This window comes from Emydura macquarii, unplaced genomic scaffold (assembly GCF_026122565.2).
Source record: "Emydura macquarii macquarii isolate MOO-44397 ecotype Brisbane River unplaced genomic scaffold, CSIRO-AGI_Emac_v2 contig_2897, whole genome shotgun sequence".
NCBI classification, from domain to species: Eukaryota; Metazoa; Chordata; order Testudines; family Chelidae; genus Emydura; species Emydura macquarii.
Window position 1 is genome coordinate 5,058,324 of NW_027133034.1, and position 22,294 is coordinate 5,080,617.

At 41.3% G+C, this 22,294-nt stretch overlaps 1 protein-coding gene across 1 annotated transcript in view; it reads right to left on the reverse strand.

Annotated features, from left to right (window-relative positions):
* The window catches only part of TRPM6 (transient receptor potential cation channel subfamily M member 6), a 155,547-nt gene that overhangs the window by 3,827 nt on the left and 129,426 nt on the right, over positions 1–22,294 (reverse strand). Inside the window, exons 33-37 of the mRNA XM_067569200.1 lie at positions 19,560–19,625; positions 16,486–16,772; positions 16,176–16,258; positions 11,678–11,883; positions 9,520–9,571 (exon numbers count right to left, since the gene is read on the reverse strand). Coding sequence (XP_067425301.1) covers positions 9,520–9,571; positions 11,678–11,883; positions 16,176–16,258; positions 16,486–16,772; positions 19,560–19,625 — 694 coding nt within the window. The remainder of the gene's footprint in view (positions 1–9,519; positions 9,572–11,677; positions 11,884–16,175; positions 16,259–16,485; positions 16,773–19,559; positions 19,626–22,294) is intronic.

The window sequence follows — 22,294 nt, forward strand, 5'->3', positions numbered from 1 at the left end:
TCTTGACACAGTTATGCTCTATGGTGCTCAGAGGTCAGAATCTTCTGGTGTGGACCTTCCTCAACCTACTCCACATTAGGACAAGCAGGATTGTGCTGCACCAAGTGTTTTCCATACCCCAGAGCGAACAGGACTGTGGCAGACATTAGGGTATAAACCAGGACTACACCAAAGAGGTGAAATTCAATAAAACTTTGACCTGATTTAGGAACAGATCATGTAAACAAATACAATTCCAGCATTTGCAAACAGAAACAGGTTTCCTAAAACAAGCAGAGCTCTATTTACACGGACACGTGTGGGACTATTAAGAATACAGAACATTGTTGGTAAACAAGGCTTCCAACTGTGCTCATTTCTGTGTCTCTACGCTTTCTGGGCAATTCAGCAATGTTACCAAATTCATGTGTGGAAGCATTCAGCAAATTCTGGATGAAGCTCCCAAAATAACAAATGGAAGAAAGACATACCAGACATGTATTAGAAGAACTGCATAATTGTAACAGATTCTTAATGTAGTCTGAAAGATCAGTGTTCATTAATTTTAATATTTCTCCACCATTATTCTCGAGAATTTAATTGACATTCTAGACATCACGGAACACAGCACACAAAGATCACTTCCAAAGAAACTTTACGAAAGCTAATATTTTATTTTAATGACATGCAGAGTGGAAACAACGCATTTTAAAATCTGAAATCAATTATAGTTCAGAAAGGAGGCCTGAAAAAAAAAAGAATCTGACTGTCACATATCTCTACACCCTCTACGCAAAAACACTTCAATCACCTCCAAGGAGGGCAGCTTTCAAAAAGGGCATGCACAAAAACGGACTTTTCCTATTGTATAATGAATCCCCATTTCCCTGGAGAGGAGTTCGAAGGTTACAATGAAGACCTGCCAAAGCTAAAATGGAAGGCCTGATAACCATGTCTGGCTGCGGAGCAGTGGCTGTTCGGTGGCTCATTCAAAGGAAATACACAAATAGGACCAGTTCTAGTGACTTCTGCAGGTCCATAGTGTCACAGAAATGGAATAGAAGCGGCATGGTATTAAAGTGTCATTAAAGCACTTTGAATAACATGACACTTGGTAGTCATTTCTGGCTCTGGATCCAAACCGGTAAACAAGCTGCAGTCATAAGCACTCACTGTTGTAAGTAAAGCAGCGTGCCTGTGCTAATCCAGTGTGACTCTGTCTCCCCCTAGTGCCTAGACCACAAAGAAGTTGATGAGTCTGGTGCCGACTCTGAACTAACAGAACCTGTCTGTCAGCTCAAGCTATACAGGCTCATGCTTTTGGAGCTGGAGGTCTTGCATTCAATCCACATAGATGACCTACCCAGTGGCATCTTTGGGAAGCCCAGTTCTGTATAAATGCAATAGAAAAATTTTATTTTGGCCCTTAGGAAACATGCTGATGAGTCTCATGAGAGAAGAACTAATTCTCGGCTTGCTAGTGGTGCCCCCAACCACTCACTTGGGCATCTGCATGGAGATAGTGGGAGTTCTTCTAGCTCCTACTGCCTCTAACCACAGCCATCTCCTTTGTCTTATATATTTTTATATCCTCCTGTGACACGTTTTTCTTGCTACAATCCTGTTCTTCAGCTCTCTGAGCATGTAAATTAAACCAGGCTAATGCTGCTCATCCTTATTTACTAACGCAAAACTTAAACCCCTATTTACAGTACCTTTGAATCTGAACCACTGTCATAATGCAACTACTGTGCTTGCTCATGACTTATAGGCACAGCCATGTGCTATTGATAGTGGAAGCTGCCACATCCTGTCTGGAGCTCCAGGAGGCACTATCCAGCAGAGACAATGCCTCTCAGAGCTCTGGTGTAGAAGAGAACACATGAGACTGCAGGGACTGAAACCGCGTCTGGACACTGCCCCTGTATTTTCCTGGCAATAAAGTTTCAGCTATTTATATTTGGATCTGGAATCCGAACTGCATCAATTTTCATACTATACACCTCACATACAGCTCTTAATCACATCCTTGGCTGGCTTTTATCAGTTTAGCTCTGTTGAAGTCAATGAAGCTGTGCTGATTACAGCAGCTAAGGATCTGGCCCTGAGTTTAGTCCATCGAGCACCCTTTCTAAATATTTCAGTAATTTTCATCAATGAACTAGTGTATAGAAAACTACAGAACTGTTGTGAATCAGACCATTATAGGAGGTCAGGTCTTGGCATTAAAAACTCCATTTTAAAGGCAACGGTAGGATGCATGAAAGAAAAGACCCATTATGAGATAATAGCATAAACCTCCCACACTTTTAAATTACTTTTAAAATGAACCCTAGAATCAATGGAACTAAAGAAACAACACATTAATAATCATTATAATGATTATTAGTGGTACTAAAATATGCATCAGGCCCACCCATCAATCAGATATCACCCACTCTCTTCTGGGTATCTAAGAGAATGTGAACTCAAAGACACGCCTTTATGTCTTGCTAGCAACTTTTCAAGCAGCACGCGGTTTTTGGAAAAATAAGTTATATTATAAATGAAAACATAAAACAGACCCTGATACTTCTACAAATTTTCCCTCGTGGGTGAGTGAAGGAGAAAGTTAAGAGTGCATTTTAAAGATTTTTTTAGGAAGTATATCTCTGGAATTAACACTGCACAAGTATATTGCTAGCTGTATACAGACTCCATCTGTGGCTTCATTCTCATATTCTCTCAGATCACCAAAATTCAAAATACTGTTTTTCTCCTTGAAGTTCTTAAGATTTCCCCTAAGACATGAAAAGCAAGCTGGTTTTTTTGCTTCATTAATCTGTGTCTGCTATAATCGGTGTTTGCTAGAATATCAAATACCTGGCTATTTTTGGAAATAATGGAGCAAACAAAAAGGATTTTCTCCAATCTTTAAATGCAAACTATAAAACTCATTTTCATTAATCTCGGTGTAATGCTTTAAGTGCCCATAATTGATGGAAGATACTTACGCTTCATAACTGAAGTTCTTCAAGATGTATGGTTCCTATCTGTATTCCAATGCGGGTACACATGCATTCCATGTGCCTGAGACTGTAGTGTCCACTGGTCCACACCCTTGCTGTCTTCATGCTCTGGACTGACTGTACAGGGGAAGTGTGGACCAATGCCGCTCCAGTTACTCCTCTCACTGCAAATCAGAGATTTCCCCTAAGCAGAGGGAAACCAGAGCACATAGTGGAATACAGCTAGGGATCACACATCTCAAAGAATTCCAGTTATGAAAGGTAAGTAACTTCCCTTTCTTCTTTGAGGGCTTGTCTCTATGTGCATTCCATTGTGGGTGACAGACAAGTAGTACTCAGAGAGAAGGATGATGTGACAATGGAGGAGGCATGATTGCTTGTAGAACCATTGCCTCATTCCACTATGGCAACAAACAGCTTAGCTGACTTTCTGATCTGCTTTGTTCTCTGTAGGTAAAATGCCAATGTTCATCTCACATCAAGGGAATGAAGTCTTTTCCTTTACTGGAGGCATGAGGTTTTGGGAAGAAGAGAGGTAAGTGGATAGTCTGGTTTATGTGAAATTCTAAAACTATTGTAGGGGTGAATTTTGGATGTAGTCATAGTAAGACTTTGTATTTATGAAATAGTGTGTTAGGAGTGTCTGCCATTAGGATCCCCAGTTCAGATACCTGTCTGGCCAAGGTGATGGCAACAAGGAGGGCAACCTTCACTGACAGGTGATGCATTGATCAGGTAGCCAGGGGTTTGAAAAGTGGCTTGGTAAGTATTGAAAGTATTAAATTAAAGTCTCATCAAGCGTTTAGTCTTCTCATCAGTGGAAAAGTTCTAATTAAACCCTTTCAGAACCTGAAGGTGATTAGGTGAGTAAATACAGAGCAGTCATCTGTTGGAGGGTGACATGAGCTTATTGCCTCTGGGTGAACTCACATCGAACTAAGGGAAAGACCCATCTTCTGGAGGGTAAGGAAGTAATTCAAAATATCAGGACTACCTGTTGTATTGGAAGGCATAGTGTGGTGCTGGGCCCAGATGGAAAAATGCTTCCACTTGGCTAGGTAACATTCTCTGGTGAAGTCTTTTCTATTTTAGTGAGAATGGCTTGCACAGTTTCAGAATAGGAATGTTCTAGATCCGACACCCATCCAAATAATGAGCTGTGAAGTGAAGAGCTTCTCGGTTGGGGTGTCTGATCCTGAGTCAAGAGATTGTGAAAGGGATGAATGCTGATGGATGGCTCGGCTGACATATGCAGGAGACTTGGGAACCAGGACAGTTTGGGCCATTTGGACGTGATGAGAATCTCTGTGCTGTCGAATCTTCTGCAAAACATGAGGAAGTAATAGTATAGGAGGAAAGGCCTTGTTCAAATGGTCTATCCAAGGAAGTAGGACAGCATCAGCTCTGAAGAACTGGCCCTGAGCTCCCTTGGAATAGTATGAGCTGTACTTCCTGTTTGTCTGGGAGCAGGTCCTATGTAGACTCCCCCTGAGCAAAGATGCTATTTACCACTGAGCTGTGTGACACCCACTCAAGGTCAGTGGCAAAGTACCTGCTGACGTTGTCTGCCAGAGAATTCTGAACTCCAGAGCAGTACACTGCTGATAGGATGATGTGATTCTTGATATGTATTGACCGCTTCTAAGCACAAGGAAATGGAACTCACTCCTCCCTGTTAGTTTATGTAGAATATAGTTGTCAGATTGTCTGACATTATGAGAGAATGTAAGATTGGATTCATGGTAAGAATGTCCTGCATGCTTCTCCGACTGCTCTGAGTTCCATGACATTTATGTGCATTCTGGTTCCCAGGGCATCCAAGTGCCCTGTGCTGTGTGACTGTCCATGTTATTATTGTCCTGTTGGGTCTTGGGGATAGGAAAGGAATGCCCACATATACTTGTGCCAAATCTCTCCACCGAATCAGAGAGGCCCTTGTCTTATTGGAGATTGTCACTACAGTGTTCATGCTGTGTTTGTTCGAAGCCAAGCAGGCAAGCAGTGGAAGTGAACCAATGTAAGTAGATGATGCCATGTGTGACCCAGAAACATAAGGCAAATCCAGACCAATGTCAGAGGGTTGTGCTTAACTTGATTTATTGGGTTGCCCAGACTCGGAATCTGTCCATAGTAGATAAGCCTTTGTTCTGAATCTAAGCTCATTCCTATGAAATCTATAGTCTGAGCCAGAGGCAGGGTAGACTTTTGCATGTTCACAAAGATTCCCAGAGATCCTAGGAGATGGAGCAGTGATGAGGCCAATGCTATGACTTCTGAAAGAGTCTTGTCTGTAAGAAGCCAATCATCTAGATAAAGAAAGATGGAAGAACCACCCTGTGTGAGTTGCATGGCTACTACGGAAAACAATTTTGTAAAGACCCTGTGCAGTTGCTAGACTGAATGGGAGTACCCTGTATTCAGTGGTCAGGACTCACCACAAATATGAGGAATCTTCTGTGGGAAGGGTGAAATGTGGATCTCGGAATCAGATAGAGATGGCATCAACATTAATTTGCAGTTCCCCAGAGTCCCATCAAAAGGCTGAGGGGTGAGCCTGGGTGACTACAGTAGAGATGGATGGGGCAGGGTATCTTGATTTCTGCACCTTCTGCTGTTTGCAAGGTGGCTCGTAAGAAAGGCTGTGATAAAGATCTCTGTTTGTAATGTTGCTTATGGTACTTCCTCTTCAAGGCTGGTGTATATATACCCAGTGACCAGAGGATTGCCCTTGAGTCCTTTATTGAATGCAGAGACATATCTGTTTTCTCATTAAAAAGGTTGACTTCCCTGAAAGGCAATCCTGTACAGTATTCTGTATCTCCCTGGGGAACCCTGAAGAGTGTTGCCAAGATTCCTGGTGCATTATGATAGCAATCTCCATGAATTCGCAGCATTGACTGCTGCTTGTAACAAGGTTCCTGCAACTAATATGCCCTCGTCAATAGGGGCTTGAATTTGAGCCCTATTGTCCTGGGGTAATTTGCCTTTAAAGTCCAGAATAGTTCAAAATAGTCCAGTAGAATAGTTCAAAAAAATCATATTTGGCCAGGAAGGCCTGGTAGTTAGAAATTCTAAGTTGGAGGCTGGTGGAAGTAAACACCATTCTCCCCCTAAGGTCCGAACACTTGGCTTCCTAACTGGCAGAGGTGGCACTGGGCTGCTGTCTGAACATTTCCATGACCATTTGGACAACCAGGGAATTCAGGGCAGGAAAACAAGGACTTTGTTCCCTTAGCAGAACAAAGTAGGGCTTTTCTGCCCTCTTGGAGGCAGGGGCACAGATAGGTGGCATATGCCATACAGTTCTTGCTGGTTCCAGTATGAGTCTCAATCACTGGGAGTGCGACTCAGCACAATCCTACAGGCTGTAGGTGGCCCAGGAACTTGTTTTGTGAGTCCTGGACATCCTCGAAGGGGATTTGGGACTCTTCTGCCACTCTCTGAAGCAGCTCTTGGAATTATCTGTGGTCATCAGGAAAAGACAGTGAGACTGGAGCAACAGCCTCATTAGGCAAGAAAGATGATACACCTGTTGGTACTGGTGGTACCAGTTTATTCAGTTCATCATCATCCTCTTCAATAGGCTCAGGAGTTTGCATTTGGCCTCTTGGAGGGGAGGGATGGCAAGACTCCCTATTAAATCATACAGACTTTGGGCACCATGCGTATGGGTCCTGTGACCCCAGTAAGGCCAGTCTGAGGGTAAAAACTAGATTGCAATAATCCCTAAGTCACTGGGTACCAATGGTCCCAAGGAGGGGGTGGCAGACCAAACTGGTGCCAGAACTCTCCCGATCCCCTGTATGAGCTGAACTCCCTCGGTGGAAGGTAAGATGGTTCCACTATTACATCCAACTCTCCCAGTGATAAGGTCAAGTCTTGTTTCATTAGTAGTGCCATCAGCACCGTTGCAGAGAAACCATGGCTACTGGATGGGATGGGAGATGAGCTTCTCTCTGAGTGCATTCTTCTACTGATGTTACAGTCTACCTGGTGAGGATCAGACCATGCAATGGGGAAGACTGTGGGCCTGAGAAGTGTAAAGTGTAAGATACTGGAACTTTCAAAGACTGCAACTCGTCACCTTGTGCCACTGGAGTCAGTGTAAAGGGATTTTTAGTAATTGCTGGCTCCTTACAAGGCTGTGACGGTACCGCTAGTGAAGGTGTCTCCAACCCTGCAGTCTTCAACAGTCCACGGTGCCTCGGCTCTCAGTGCTTTGTTTTAGTCTGCACCGTGGTCAGTGTTAATGACAGTGTGGTAGACAGTACTAAAGAAGCCTTGCTCCTATGTGCCTTCTGATCATGCCCATAAGGCTTAAAGAGGACTTAAGTCCTTGTGTCCTGGATGCAAAGACTCACCTGACCTGGATGGGGTTGAGGAGGGATCATTTCCCTTAGTAGATCTAGAAAAGGGTCTGCTTTTATGCTCATGAGAATGCCCTGACTCTAGTGAGAATGCCCAGATGAAGGGTCCTTCTCTTTAGACATTTCTGCTCCTGAGTCAGACCTTGAGCTCTGTGGCTCAGGCCAATGTACAGGGGGTTCCCCCTAGCTCAGATCTGACTGAGGCTTCATGGTGTGTTTCATCAAGTGCTTCAGAAGTAAGAGTTCTAGCACCTGCCGTGCTCAACTGCAGAAGGATACTACACTTAGGTATGAGCTTCTCCGAGACAGTAGAACAAGTGCTGGTCGTCGTTGCAGACCAAAATGGAGTGGGAGTGGGAGACACAGTTTGTGAAGACTGGAGGTCTAGATATAATCTAAGTCACACACTGAAGGATTGGAGAATTCCCTGGGGTGGGGGTTCAAGCTAACTGCTAGCTGCACATGTAAAACTACTAATACTAATTAACTATATCTACAACTTTGAAATATTTACAGGAAAACATGGATGAGAATCCGTGCCAGACACTGTGGATTAGGAACCGGATAAGTGCTGATCCGCCCTGCTCCGCCCCACCCCTTATATCCTTGGCACAGAGCACAAGAATAGCAAGGGTGCAGGTGTGAACCAGTGGACACTACTCCCAAGAATTCTCCAGTCTCAGGTGCATGTGTACTGACTGCAGAATACATATAGAGACAAACATTCAAAGAAGAAGTATTATTATCCCTATTTTTAGTGATGAGAAAACCAAGATACAGAGATGTGAAGTGACCTACCAGCTGAAGCGCTATGGTCTAATGCTTTAAGCATAGACTTCTACAACAGTCCCCACAAACAATTTATTTTCACTCTGCTTCTGCCTCCCATTGAAGTCAAAGGCAAAACCCTATTCACTGCAATGGTACATTATTGGTCCCTTTATTCATTTGTCTGATCTTATTACTATGTTTTCTGTCCTTCTCCCAAGCATTCCTTACTGTTTTGTCTCACACATCCCTTTGTAGCATCATGTCCAAAATTCGATTCTGTTTGAGGGTGGGATTTTGTTTTCTCTTTATTGTGAAACATCTAGCACATTTTTTGCAATAATACATATATATTATCTATAATCAACATGTGATAATTACCACTTATTAATGTGGTGTGATTGTTTATTAATTACTAATGTTATTGATAATACCAATAGTATTAACAACAACAATGGTTTTGGAGACAAGAGATCAGGTTTCTAATCTGCGTTCTGGAATTGACTTGTTCTGTATCCTGGGCAAGTCATTTAATATTTCTGAACTTCAGTGTCTCCTTTTGTGGAATTGGGTTAATGATATTTACCTATATTACATAGGGTGCTATGACATTTAACTGGAGACAAGATTTGATCGGACACTCTGATGCATACAAGCAGACTCCACTGCGTGCAGAACTAAGGGCTTATCCGCACAAGCATTTAGTTCACAGGAAGTTGGGTTTTGAATCTACCCCTGAAGAGCCTTCCCATACATTGACTGTCCCTGTGGATCCTAACAGTATGTTGGTGCACTCTGATCTACTCCACTTTGAAACAGGAGTAGATTAAAGTGCACTAACAAACATGGACAGCGAGTGTGCCTATTAACAGCCCACCTTGCTGTGAACTAAACATTCATGTAGACAAGCCCCAAGTGCCATAGTTTAATGCCAGAAGAGACCACCAGATCATCTGGTATGACTTCCTGTACACTCTAGGTCAGAAACACTGTCCAGCCACTTGCAAACCAAACCAAACAAAAATTACACTAAAGTACCACAACACCCAGAAAACAAAACTAATGCATCTCCCAGTGCCATTTTATATGACGTGTTGAATAAATAAAAAGCACTATTAACAGCCCTGTTGCAAAACCAGAAATCTTGTGTGTCCAGCCCCGTCTCCATTCTCGTAGATCATATATAATTATTCAGTTGGAACTACACCATTTGGGAAAAAACAAAAACTACTACATTCAAATCAAATATTTAATTCTTTATTTAAAAAAATCAAAAACTCCCATTGAGAATATAAATGTCCACATAAATATACCATCAGCTATAGATTGTCTGAAGTGAATCACATCAAACACACCACGTTCTGAAATGACATCTGATAAAATGACAATAAACTTACTGCTTCCCTTCAGGTTTAATAACAGATGGATCTGTCAGGTCTTCCCCAACACCTACGGTAAATTAGACAGAATGTGTTACAAGCAAAGATTGTTTTTTAAATATCATGTTATGAAATCATAACCAGTGTAAATATCAATTTTCTTTGTAGAGTCTAAATTTACACTTAAGGTAAACAATAAAATGCCGTAGCTATTTGTTAACTATAGACAAATAAATGCCAATTCTTCTCACCTTATTCCAGATATTACATGTTCTTGGATTTAGTAATGGATAGGCTAGAAACTTACCCAAATGGATCTATATTAGGTAACGATGGAAATAGTTGCCAAAACTGTTGTAACTACAGTAAAATGAGGCCAAATTCTGCGACTGTACTCCTGTTGAATAGCACCTTATTTCATTATAAAAATCCTATCGATTTCAATAGGGCTACTTATAGGGAAAGGTGCTATTCAAGGTGAGTAAAGGTACCAGAATATGTCCCTTTATTTAGATGTTGTGCTGTGAGGATGCTGGGGTCCATTCTCCCTTCACCTCTTGCTGGTGGTTACAGTAGAGTTAGATAAGTAACTCCAGTCAGTGCTAATAGGCATTTTGTGGTGAATCAATGGAAGAATGGACTCCTTTGCGCTGAACTCCTCTCCTCAAACCAATGCTTATGAGATTTTACTTTAAAAAGTAATTGCCTTATATCTGAGAAAATGGTTGAACTTCTGATGTAGAGAAAAACTTCTATGAACATATAACATCCAATTATTTTAATTCCCATGGTCCAGAAGAGATGAACTAATGTTCTGCAATGGGTACAGGTAGATAGGTAAAGATTAGCTATAACTATTGTGCTCACAGTATGTTAAAATATTTGAAAATTTGTAACACATGCCAAAGGGCTTTGGTAAATATATTTAAATAGAAGTATAGTAAATATAGTTATAGAGATTGCATGTGTGTGCGCACATGAGAGAGAGAGTGATTTTACCGCCCCCCCCCTTTAGTTGCAGGTTTCCTAGTCCGCTTGGAGTTCCAACAGGAACTGGCTTTGTACTCTGATTAGAGAGCTCCAATTTAGGGAAAGCCAGTCTAGTATGGCCCAAACCTAAGGCAGACTTTTTCAGAGGTTCAAAAGAATTCTGTAAATAATTTTACTCCATTTTTTCACACTTCTGTTTCCCGGTTTGGGATGGAAACAAGGGCCCTCGTTTTGCAAAGATTTATGTGCATGCTTAACTTTTCCAGGCTGAAGACACTGGTCCTGGTCTATTTCAGGAGTACTATAATAAACCTAACAAAATCTTAAAAACAAGGGAAGACATGGGGCTCAGTTGCAATATGTTGCACCAACGACACACTTAAAGTATCTTTATATTTCTTAATGTGAAGATAAAACCAAATTAAGGCAAGCATGGACTTAAAAGGTTTTTTTGCTTGACAAGGCAGTCTTACTGTAATTCACAGCTTCTGAATGCTGAAAAATGTAAATATGTTAAGCCTCTGTCCAGCAGTACATATTGCCCTTGACAGGAATGAGAATCAATGATGTTTAAACTGCTTGTTGTTAAATTGAATGGTGTTCATTTTCTGTACACTGCCAAATGTCAATTTTTTTAAATATACCATGTTTCCCTTTACACATGTATTGTAAAGTAATCATCCCACGTTCTCTGCTTTTTGAGGAGTCACCAGACTCTGAGAATAGTTCTCAGAACTGCAACTTATTTAAACTGTTTTCAGTTTTATTAATGAAAAATATAAACAATAACTAATGCCAGGTTTCAGCCTTCTGATGAGTAAAATGTGTTTTTGTTACAAATATTTAACAATCTTCATCAACATTTACATCCAAAGTGTTTTTTATACAGCCAGTTGAAATGTTACTGGACATTGTTTTAGTACATGGTGCTTGTACTCCTAAACTATATATATGGGGCCAGAAACTGCTCTCATTTACACCTATATAAATTCTGAGTAATTCCACAATGCCCATTTACACATGTGTAAATACAGTGTAACTCCATGAATGTCTTTGGCATTGCTCAGGGATGACATAGGTACAAATGGGAGCAAAATTTGGCTCCTCTTCTCTAAGTTGAATACAACATTGTTTTCTTAGTGACATCTCTAAGTTATATGCTAAACTGTTGCATTTTGGCAGTCACCTTGCAAATCCAGGACAAGGAGCTCCCCCCTGCTGTACTCGTAGGTCCAGTGAGAGAAAGCCAACATCATCTCTTCCAGCAAATTGCTGGGGGTAATCTCATCCCCATTGTTGTTGTTGTACTTGCGGAACTCACCCCTCATGTACTTCTCTATGGTCAGCCACTGATTGGCTGAATGGCAGTATATTAAGAAAACCTCCAGAAACCTGCGGGTAAAAATGTTCTCAGTCAGGAGTTGGCAGGATGATGAGTATCCTCACAGTCAGGTCACAATGATTACAGAGCAAGGCAATTGTACCGAAAAGTGGGACACTACTCCACCACTTCTAAACTTCACACCTCTCAGAAAATGCACAACAGCAGAAAGTAACAAATGGCAGATAGCAGGAAATGATTCCCGAAAGATGTCTCCTAGTGGAGACATCTCCTACTCCTACTGGAGTAGATATTTCAGAGAATTATCTCAAAACAAAGCCCTTCTGTGGACAGGAGTATCAGTGGACAAGAAGTGTACTCTGAGTAAAACGGAATGCTCGTTATTCCAGCCAATCTCTACAGCTATGTCTATGCTGCAAACTAAGGGTGTTATTCCTCTGCTCAGGTACACATACTTGCACTAGCTCTCCCTGATCTAGCACAAGTATAAATAGCAGCGTAGCATAGTACGGGTAGCAGCAGCGGAGGCACAGGCCAACTACATATCCACTGGTTTCAAGCAGGTGTGTACTTGGCACCGTTAAGCCATGCCACCGCTGCTACCCATGCTACCGCAGCAATACTGCTATTTACACTTGCACTCATTCGAGGAGAGCTAGTGCAGGTATGTGTACTCAAGTAGGAAAATCACATCCCTACCTCATAGAGTAGGCACAGCATAAATAGATAGACTGAAATCTTTAAGATTAATTAAAGAAATGCCCTTGAACAAGTGCTATAAAAAGACTAAATCAGGGCAGGGCCGTTTTAAGACCTTCGTAGGCCCTAGGCACACTTGCCTTCGTAGGCCCCCTGATCAAAATAACTAATTTGATTTTAAGCTATTAATAAATAGTTTTTTAAATAAAAATTAAAAATTATATATACAAATTTTTTTCGTAGGCCCTGAAAGTTTCGTAGGCCCTAGACACTGTGCCTATTGTACCTAATGGATAATAACGGCCCTGAATCAGGGCCCTTTTGGACAGTTAATTAATCATCACACGCTATTTTGTAAAAGAGGTGCACTCCTTCCCCTATCAAAGCCTGATGATGTTTGTTTGTTTTTGAGGGGGGTAGGCTCCTCTCAAACTCAAAAACACTTTCTTCAAAATAAGCTAGTCTAAAGATATCCAGTGACCAGTAATGCTCACAGATGCCATATCATCGAAGTAGTGGGGCAAACAGGGAGACTATTCATAGACTTTAAGGCCAGAAGAGACCATTGTGATCATCCTGCACATTGCAGGGCTTAGAACCTCACCCACCCACTCCTATTGTCAGACCTTAACCTCTGGCTAAGTTACTGATGTCTTCAAAACTTAATTTAAAGACATCAAGTCACAGAGAATCCACCATTTACCAGTGAGCAAGTCCCCATGCTCCACTCTGCAGAGGAAGGCAAAAAAAAACTCCATGATCTCTGCCAGTCTCACTTGGGGGAAAATTCCTTCCCAATCTCAAATATTGAACCACAGTTCTACACTGCCATGCCTAAGGGAAAAAAATACACTCCTAATGGTAAGTAACTAAAAAACAAAAAAAAGCATACAGCGAGATGGAACTGGCTTGTGTAGAAGTGTGGCTGCTGTTGAATGGGAGACCAGAAATATATGTATTTTCTCCCAGGAGTATTTCTGGGTAATGGGACAGGGTCAAAAGAGCATGGTTTCCACATTTAATGCTGCGTATTCAGCAAACTAAAGATGTAGTACAAATAGATCATATCCATGCCCCACCGAATAGAAAGACTCCCACTGACTTCAATGGGCTTTGGATCAGGTCCTATATATGCTCATAGATTGTAACACATGAGAGGTCATATCATTCCCAAAGAAGCACAGGTTTTAAAGTGGCATTTCTAGAGATGGTATAAAAAACATGGCAATGCCCAAAACATAAGGAAAAGTGTTGGTGCACATAAAAAAATATGTGCCCCGATAATGGGTCTTCAAACATCTGGGCCCTCACACTTTCCAAACCAGACTTGGTCAACCATTCTCAACGTGAGGTTTTGCTTTTCTGAAGTGGAAAGCCATTTTCACTTGGATAGAACTTTTTGATGAGCAGAAGGCCCTGCGTTTCCTGTCATGCTCTGTAAAGTTCCTTGTAAAAGAAACAGCAAAACTTTATTGTAAGCACTCAGTAGCAAATTATGATCTGTTTTACCAAATGAATACCGATCTAAGGGGACATTCAAAATATAAGAGATTTGTTACATGCACTTTCTCTGCAGCCCACTGGAAGCCAGTGTGCAACCCTGAAATGATTTTTCTCTCCACACGAGAGCAGCTACATCTCAAAGCAGCATGCTCAGCAGAATTGGAAGACTGTTTGTTCTCTCACTCTCACCTTGCTTTCCTTTTTGCTCAATAAGGGCCTTTTCCAAAGCCCAATAAAGTCAATGACATTCTTTCCAATTATTTTTCAATGGCCTTTGGATCATGCCCTTCTTTCACAAACTTCTTCAACACAAACAAGCAACAGATATAATTCTGGAAAAAATTTGCAATGTCTCTAATTCATGTATATTTATTTGATTTATTTATTTCAATTTAATTAATGCTTATCATAAGCTTTATGCACGTTACAAATATTAAAAGTATGGATACAATTTCATTTAGATGGACATCTATTAAAAAACCTCACCAATCTGCCCCAGTTAATGCACACCACCTAATCCTTTATATTTCCCAAAAATTCCTCCACTCACCCAGTCAAATGTTATCAACCTGCCCTCTTCATAAAAACTACGCAGAAGAAAATAGGCCTTGGAAGACAATCAACAAAGCTGGGCTTTATAAAACCAAGGAGAAGGGGAATAAGTGCCATAGTTGAGAGATCTCGCTGAAAACCTCCTGCTCCCAGCACACTCTTATTTAAGTCACTTAATCAATGTCACCTGCAATCCAGAGTTTTCTTTAAAACTGTGTCACTACAGATGCATTTTTAATGCACCAAGCACCAGCGTGTCTAAGCATCAGCAGTTTCAACCTACGGGAAGGACAGCGCATGAACAGGTCTCGGCCAATACAGTGAAGAGAAAGATTTTAAGACATAGGACAATGGCCAGCCAGGTTATCTAGTGATACGTGTTGTCACGCTGGCTGGATTTGGGGGCGAGGGCATTTATTATATTGTTTAACATCAGTATGTCAAAATCATAATTCATATTATATATGCCATGTCAGGTACTGTTAGAAAGGCTATACTGTGCTAAGTAAGATTATAATGTTTATGTTCATGTGTTATATGTGTAATGGAAGCTATAGATATGGTTGATATATCTGTATTTCAAATTGTGCTGTGTCTGGGCAACACCCCAGACAGGATGGCTGCAGCACTAGCCTGCTTAATGGAAATTAATTAATTAACTTCTTTAAGGAAATTCACAGGTACAAGGAGCCCAGGGGGAGAAGCCAGGGATATACGTGATGAGTCACCAGGATTTACTTATGTGACTCTGGACTCCATGTTGTTCCTGTAAAATTCCACAGCAGCATGGCAAAGCCCTAAGGACATAAAAGGCAGCTGCACGACATTCATTTTGTCTTTAGTCTCCAGCCTACCTCTGGATCAACTCATCTACAACTGAACTGAACTGAAGCTGTGAAACAAAGGACTGAGACCCATCCAGATACTGGATGTATACCAGATGGACTATACAAGCCTGCAAACTCTACAATTCTACTTGAAACTTGATATATATGGACTTTTCAAATCATTTGTATGTATCTGATTGCTTTAATCCTTTAACATTTCTCTTACAGCTTGTTTCTTTCTTTTTATAATACACCTTTAGTTTTAGTTACTAAAGGAGTGGCTGGCAGCGTGGTATTTTGGGTAAAATCTAAACTTATATTGATCTGGTGCTGTGGCTGACCCTTTGGGGTCAGAAGAAAACTTTTGGTAAAGAGCATAGAGTTTTAAATAACTGATCTCTTTAATGGACCTAGTGGCGGATTGGGAGCCAGAGACTGAAATGCAGTAAAGGGGGCTGTGTATATTTTTATTTTGGCTTCTTGATAACCGGTTTGGGGGAATCAGAAGCACTGTTTGTGGCTGGTTGGGAAGTCTGACTTCAGTATCACCCACCAATGCTGGGAGAATCTGCTCTCCTTTTACAGCCTGCCCTGACCTTGGCATTTTCAGGTGGCTCCCCTAGGCACGGACAGGTCACGTGTATTATTCTTATGACTTCTTAGAGTCATCAAGTCACAGAAAGGTATAAAGTGCCTGACAAATATTGCAAAAGATTGTATTTAGTCTTTTCTTCCTCATTCCAGAAAGGCAATTTCCCTACCTTGGAGTATATGGAATGGTATGTGGCTTTGCTTGGTTGAAGGTATATATCAGCTTCTGAGCAGCCCTTTGCTGTTGTATTTCCTAAACAAAACCAGATTTATTAGTATTACTTTTACATAAGACTATAAAGAAAGGCCAGCATAAATACAAAAAGGGAGTGTTCCTTATAAATCATAAATAGGCGATGAATTTGTTCCAAGCCCCTCTCTCCAATAGGGTAACAATGATAATTAAAGAGCAGGTCAAATCCAGGCCATTTTATACCTGCCAAACTGGGCTGGACAGTTTCCCTCCAGATTTATACTCACCCTCAGGCACAGATGTAGCACTGTGCCCTCCTGAAATATCCTCTGCCATGTCTGAACCACCTCAGGAAGAAAAGACTTCACAATAAAGACTTGTCCCAACTTCAATACATCATTCTCAGACCAGCTACAAATGACCTTCATGGCTCTACGGAGACCTCCATCCATCTCCTCTTGGGACAAGACCTGGATCATTGCAGCCATCCCACGCTGTGACCAGGATGACATGCTTTTATCTAGGTTCAAAGGCGAACTCTCTTCTAGCCGATAGATTGTCACCTCCTCTCCAGCTGAGATCAAAAGAAGTTTTGTTTATAAGTATCACAAATCACAGCAACACCATTTGACACTTACATTTCTTACCCTAAAATAGCATATAACTTTTTCACTTTAACAATATGGATTTCCACTATGTTACCCAAAGAGAAATTGTATTCCTGAAATATGATCCAAGTCTTCTATTGTTCACAATAGGTGAAGTTCACCCTTGTCTAGAGTGCCAGCACAAGAACTATGAACCCCTTAAACTACACTGGCTCTCTATTTTGAGGACTTAAGTGGTGCACAGAGTTGAACTGGCCTTCTTTAAAGGGATGAATTCGAGCCTTCAAGCATTCTTCAACACAAGCAAATCATGTTCATTTAAACCAGGGGATCTTATCAAAAACAGCTGTGGTCATTTTCTTTTTTTTTAGTGCTTTTCCCAGTAGCAGCAGACTTAGTGGATTTTATGGATAGCTGGGTCTAAACCTTTGTCTTTAAACACCAATATCTTATTTATAATGGGTTAAACTGAAATTAAATCAAAATATGCTGAGACTCTCTCTCATCCTCTTTGTATTTGTATACAAGAAGAATTTTTAGCGAGATTTTTTTTTAATCTGATTGAAAACAATTAAGATCAATACTACTCATACCATTTTTCCCTTTTGATCTTGCTTGCTGGTAACAGGTAACACCTTTATCTTGAGGACTACTGTAAAAGCTAATTGCTGGATTTTGCCATCCTTATTCGCACTAGCACCTTGCTCCATGGCAGTCCCATTGATTTCAACAGGGTTATTTGAGAAATCAGATACTAATCAAGATGAGCAGAGTCTGGCCCAAACTAACACACACTGGGAACAAGTGAATCCTCTGAAGCTAGAAGGACATCAGCTTTTCTATAATATTCAGGGTTCTGTTTTAATATAAACTAAGGGTGATGGGAAGAAATTGAGACAAATAAACATGGAGATTTAAGTTTACTGTTTTAAATTAAGAAATTGGCTTTGTTCCTAGAAATTCCTGTGTCACGAAATTCTATCACACTTAACAGCATAATTTTGCATTCAGATTCTGCTCAATCTCATATTCTGTCTCATTGTGTACTTGTAACAGAGTATTCTACCCTTGACCAGTAGACAGGGGAAAACTATTTATTATTATCTTCCATAAACGAATATAACCAGCCTCCCATCCCTTTTTGTGACTGAGGTTATTTGCAGAGGCAATTAATGTAATATAGACATACGAGCATCTGATCTGTGAGCATCTTGAGGTACATTGCCTGTACACACAAATAATTACAGGTGCCACACAGAAGGCCAGGTATAAGCCAGGCTGAAAATTAGGCCCACTAATTAGGCCTACAAATGTTCAGTTAAATGGAATACTGATCAGAATTATTGATAGAATAATTAACATTTAAGAATACCATTTCTATGTCCTAAGATCATTTTATACAACATCCAAGGGAAGTATTCTGCAGTAATGGTCCCAGATACTAGGGGTCTGATTCTCCACTGCATTACACAGTTTATATCAGCTCTGTTAAAGTTGAACCAAATTAAGGGAGTGGAAAATCAGGCCCTAAATTGTATAATCAAGATGTGGCAGTGTTGGGGGGGGGGGGGGGGCGGGATTGCTGTAGAATACTGAATTATTTCCTTAATGAAACAAACTGCTAATAAATGGATAAAAGAATTTTTAAAAACCCTTCAAATTCTATATCGATCAGTTTTATTGTTTGGAATTCTCTCCACACAAAAGAACTCCACAAGTGGAGTATGGATTTAAAAACCATATAAAAAAGCCACACAAATCAAGGGTGAGGGAGAAGATGGGCTGAAGAGACGTCAAGAGGAAAGGGAGACCTCTCAGAGCCAGGTGAGCTGGCACAGTACATTTCAGGCCCAGAGCACCCTGTGTAGGAGAGCTCCTGGGACCTGGCTCCACAAAGGAACTTAGGCTTTGCAATACTTAGCATTGCAATGCCTAACTTTTAGGCATCTAGAAAAATCCCTGGAACCCCACTGTGAACCAGAAAGCCTGGGCATCTGGGCTCTCTATACAATGAATGGGGAGAGATAGTCAGCTCAGAATGAAATCCACAGAAGCCAGCATGCTAGGCAGGGAGCTGCCAATGCTAACCAATGGGACTTGCCAACAGCAGCAGTGCATCCTACGATCCACTTCTCTCCAGGAGTTCGGCGTGTATGTATGATCTGCAGGAAGGGGTCTATCTCTGCTAATGATCCACAATTGGAACCGCCTCTCTTGGAGTCAGTTGGCTTAGGCGACTCAGATGTTTCTTGTGAGAATGAATTAGGTACCTGCCTCTGTCCACACAGAACAGCCAGAGAAGGTGCTTACCTAATACCTTTTATTCCAGTGGTTAGAGCACTCACTTGGGAAACCCAGGTTTAATTTCTCCCTCTGCCTCATTGGGAGGAAAGATATGAAGAGAGGTCTCTCCACTCTCTGGAGAGTGCTGTAGCCACTGAGCTCTGGGATATTCTGATGTGTGGGGCTCCCTCAATATCTCATGTTGAAGCTGTTCCACTGTGGATTGGAACAGGGGAACTAGACCCTAGGTTTCCCAGGTGGGTGTCTTACCCACCAGGTTATAGTATCATTCTCACACTCTCTAGCCCAGAGTGCAGGTTACAGAAGTTATTCCTTTCAGAAAATGACTGTAAATTATATCTACCTAAATTAATCCAACCTATGAGGTTTTTTTTAACTGCTTTCTTTAAAAAATATTCCATGCTGTGACTATAATACATTCAAAACAGAACAGAGAAATTAGCACTCACCAAAGAACTGGACTGGCGTAAATGGTATAGTGTGAGCAAGCCTCATTAAATTGTTCCTTTCAACAGCTGCAAACAAAACAGACAGTTCTGTTACACTGGGCTAGCATTGGCTTGGTTGATTTTCAGAAATATTTGACAATGCTTTATTGTAATATTACAATGTGGTCAGCCTTTCATCTATCTATCTATCTATATATATATGGCCTCTAGCACTATAACCTCTGAGCATCAACCAAGTGTTTATGGACTTATCCTCAGAGTATCTAAGAAGCAGAGAAGTATTAGCCAGAGTTTACAGATGTGTGAACTGATGCACAGAGAGATTAAGTGATTTCCCAAAAGTCACACAGGAACTCTGTGGTAAAATCCAGAACTGAACTCAGGTTCCCCTAGTCCCACCCAGTGTTGCAGACACAAGTCCATCCTTGCATTACAAATGAAAAAAAATAACCCAAAAGCCTCTGAAAACATCTATTTTTGTATGCTGACAATGGAACAGATTCTAGATTGTATTGAAAAATATCACCTAATTAAATAACATGCACAAATAGATGCTAGGTCAAATTTGTCACAGGCATAATATTATCAAAGTCAGTGGAGTTATACCTGCCCTTGGGATGAAAAAATTCGATACTATTCATTGTAAATATGGCACACTCTCTGAAGTTCAGATAGCTGGATATTGCTTATGTTTTATCCAAAGTTTCTCATGAAAGATCTAAGGTAGTGTGGTCTACAGGGACATCTGCTGGTAGGTTTTGGACAATTCTCCTCCTCACCAGAAAGCATAGAAATCTGTAGCTTTGAAGCAATCTATGTGCATTCTCAATTTAGGAATAAAACAGCCATGTAGGCAATCAGTGTCCAAAAGATTTATTCCCTGCTAGACATCCAGCGAGTTCATAAATCTATAAACACAGATTAAGTAGTACAGTACAAATTAACTGAAGAAATCCACTCCAGCAGGCAAGAAGAAAGGAGGAAAGTGCAGCAAATACTGTACTTTATCAAGACTGGAGGTGACAGCTATGAACAAACCATTGCCCTTGTCTTTTCTGGCATTATAGTTCAGTTCTTGAAGTTTTCATTGACTGTGAAACTGTGAAAGTTTTTGATTGCCAAGGCCTATTATTTTCTTTATCATCATTTGCCAACAAATACCTGAAATGGCCTCAATGCAGTGTTAGGTATGAAATTAATATAGGGCTTCCACTGGGGTGAGCTCTAGTGTGATTCTTTAAAGTGGGAGCCACAGAAGATGACAGAGAAAGAATTAATGTGCTTGTGTTATGGATTCGCAGGGTCTCATGCCAGACCCCTCGGATTCACATGAGGGCAGGCCCATGGCCTCCGCAACTCCAAAACTGGGCCTTTGCATGCTAGCAATTCTTCTCTCGCTCTCTGGAGCTCATTGCAGTGAGACCAGCCAAGCCAGATTCCTGTGGAAGATTTATTCTTTACCCGTTCAGGGCGCAATACTCCGAGTAAGTATTTGTTGTGACACCAACCAACCCTTTCAAAGCAAGGTAGCAATGTATTAGTCACCTGACGTACAGAATCTGAAAGCCCATATGTCCATAGGAAAGAAAAATTAAGACATAATTTAAACAGTCTAAAGCCAGGGCTCCCTTGAGCTATGTTGCTGTAGGAACCATTTCTGCTTCCATTCTCTGTCTCTGTTCTTTTGTCTTCAACCCAGGTGACAGTCCTGTGTTTCTAGGCATATTTCTACACAACAACTAGACAACCATGGCTGGCCCATGTCAGCTGACTTGGGCTCACGGGGCTGTTTCGTTGCTGTGTGGACTTCCAGGCTCAGACTGGAGCCTGGGCTTCTAGGACCCTGCAAGGTGGGAAGGTCCCAGAGCTCAGCCAGTCCAAGGCTGGAAGTCTACACAACAATGAAACTGTGAATGAAACAGCTCTTAACACAGCCACCTGACACCTTTCCCCTTTGTTCTGCAGGGCTTTTGCTCTGCTCTTGGATATTAGTCCCTGAGGGTATGTCTACACTGCAGTGTAAACCCAGGGTTAGTAGAACTTGAGTTGGCAGATGCTAGATTTGTTAACCTAAGACTTCAGTGTCTACACTGATTTGTAACCTCAGGTTAAGAATGAGTGTAGACACTAAAGTCTCAGGTTAACAAATGGTTCACATCAGGTTAGGAATTATTGAACCCTGGGTCCCAACCTGAGGTTCCAGCATCTCCACTGCATGTGGACCCAAATCCAACTACCCATATCCTAGGCTTCCTAGTGCCCTCCCAAAATATGGCTGCTCCAGCCCTTTGTTCGTGGTATAGTGTGGAAAAAGTTGACTGTCCACCAAACCTGACTGTCCAAAGGACAAAGTCGACCTGTGGGACTGTGGGACACTTTTGGCAGACTCCCAGAGCATGAGTCCAGAGGGGCTGTATCTACATTGCAAAGCAATAGGGCTTGAATCCTGGATTCTGGCTTGACTCAGGCACAGATTCCCATGGGGTCCTGGAACCCGGGGTCCAAATCCTAGGTCAGCATGATTTGTCTGTAGATAGATGGAAGGGGGCTTATGCTTGAGCCTGAGTTCAAACCCTGGCTATATTGCAGTATAGACATACCCTATGTGTGAATGTCCCAGTCATTGGTTTTTCCATTGTCTCGTCTGGATCCTCTATTCAATTTCTGTTCAATTTCTTAGTGACTCTGATCTCCAATCAGATGGCTACGTGAGTCTATCACTTTGTTCCTTTCCT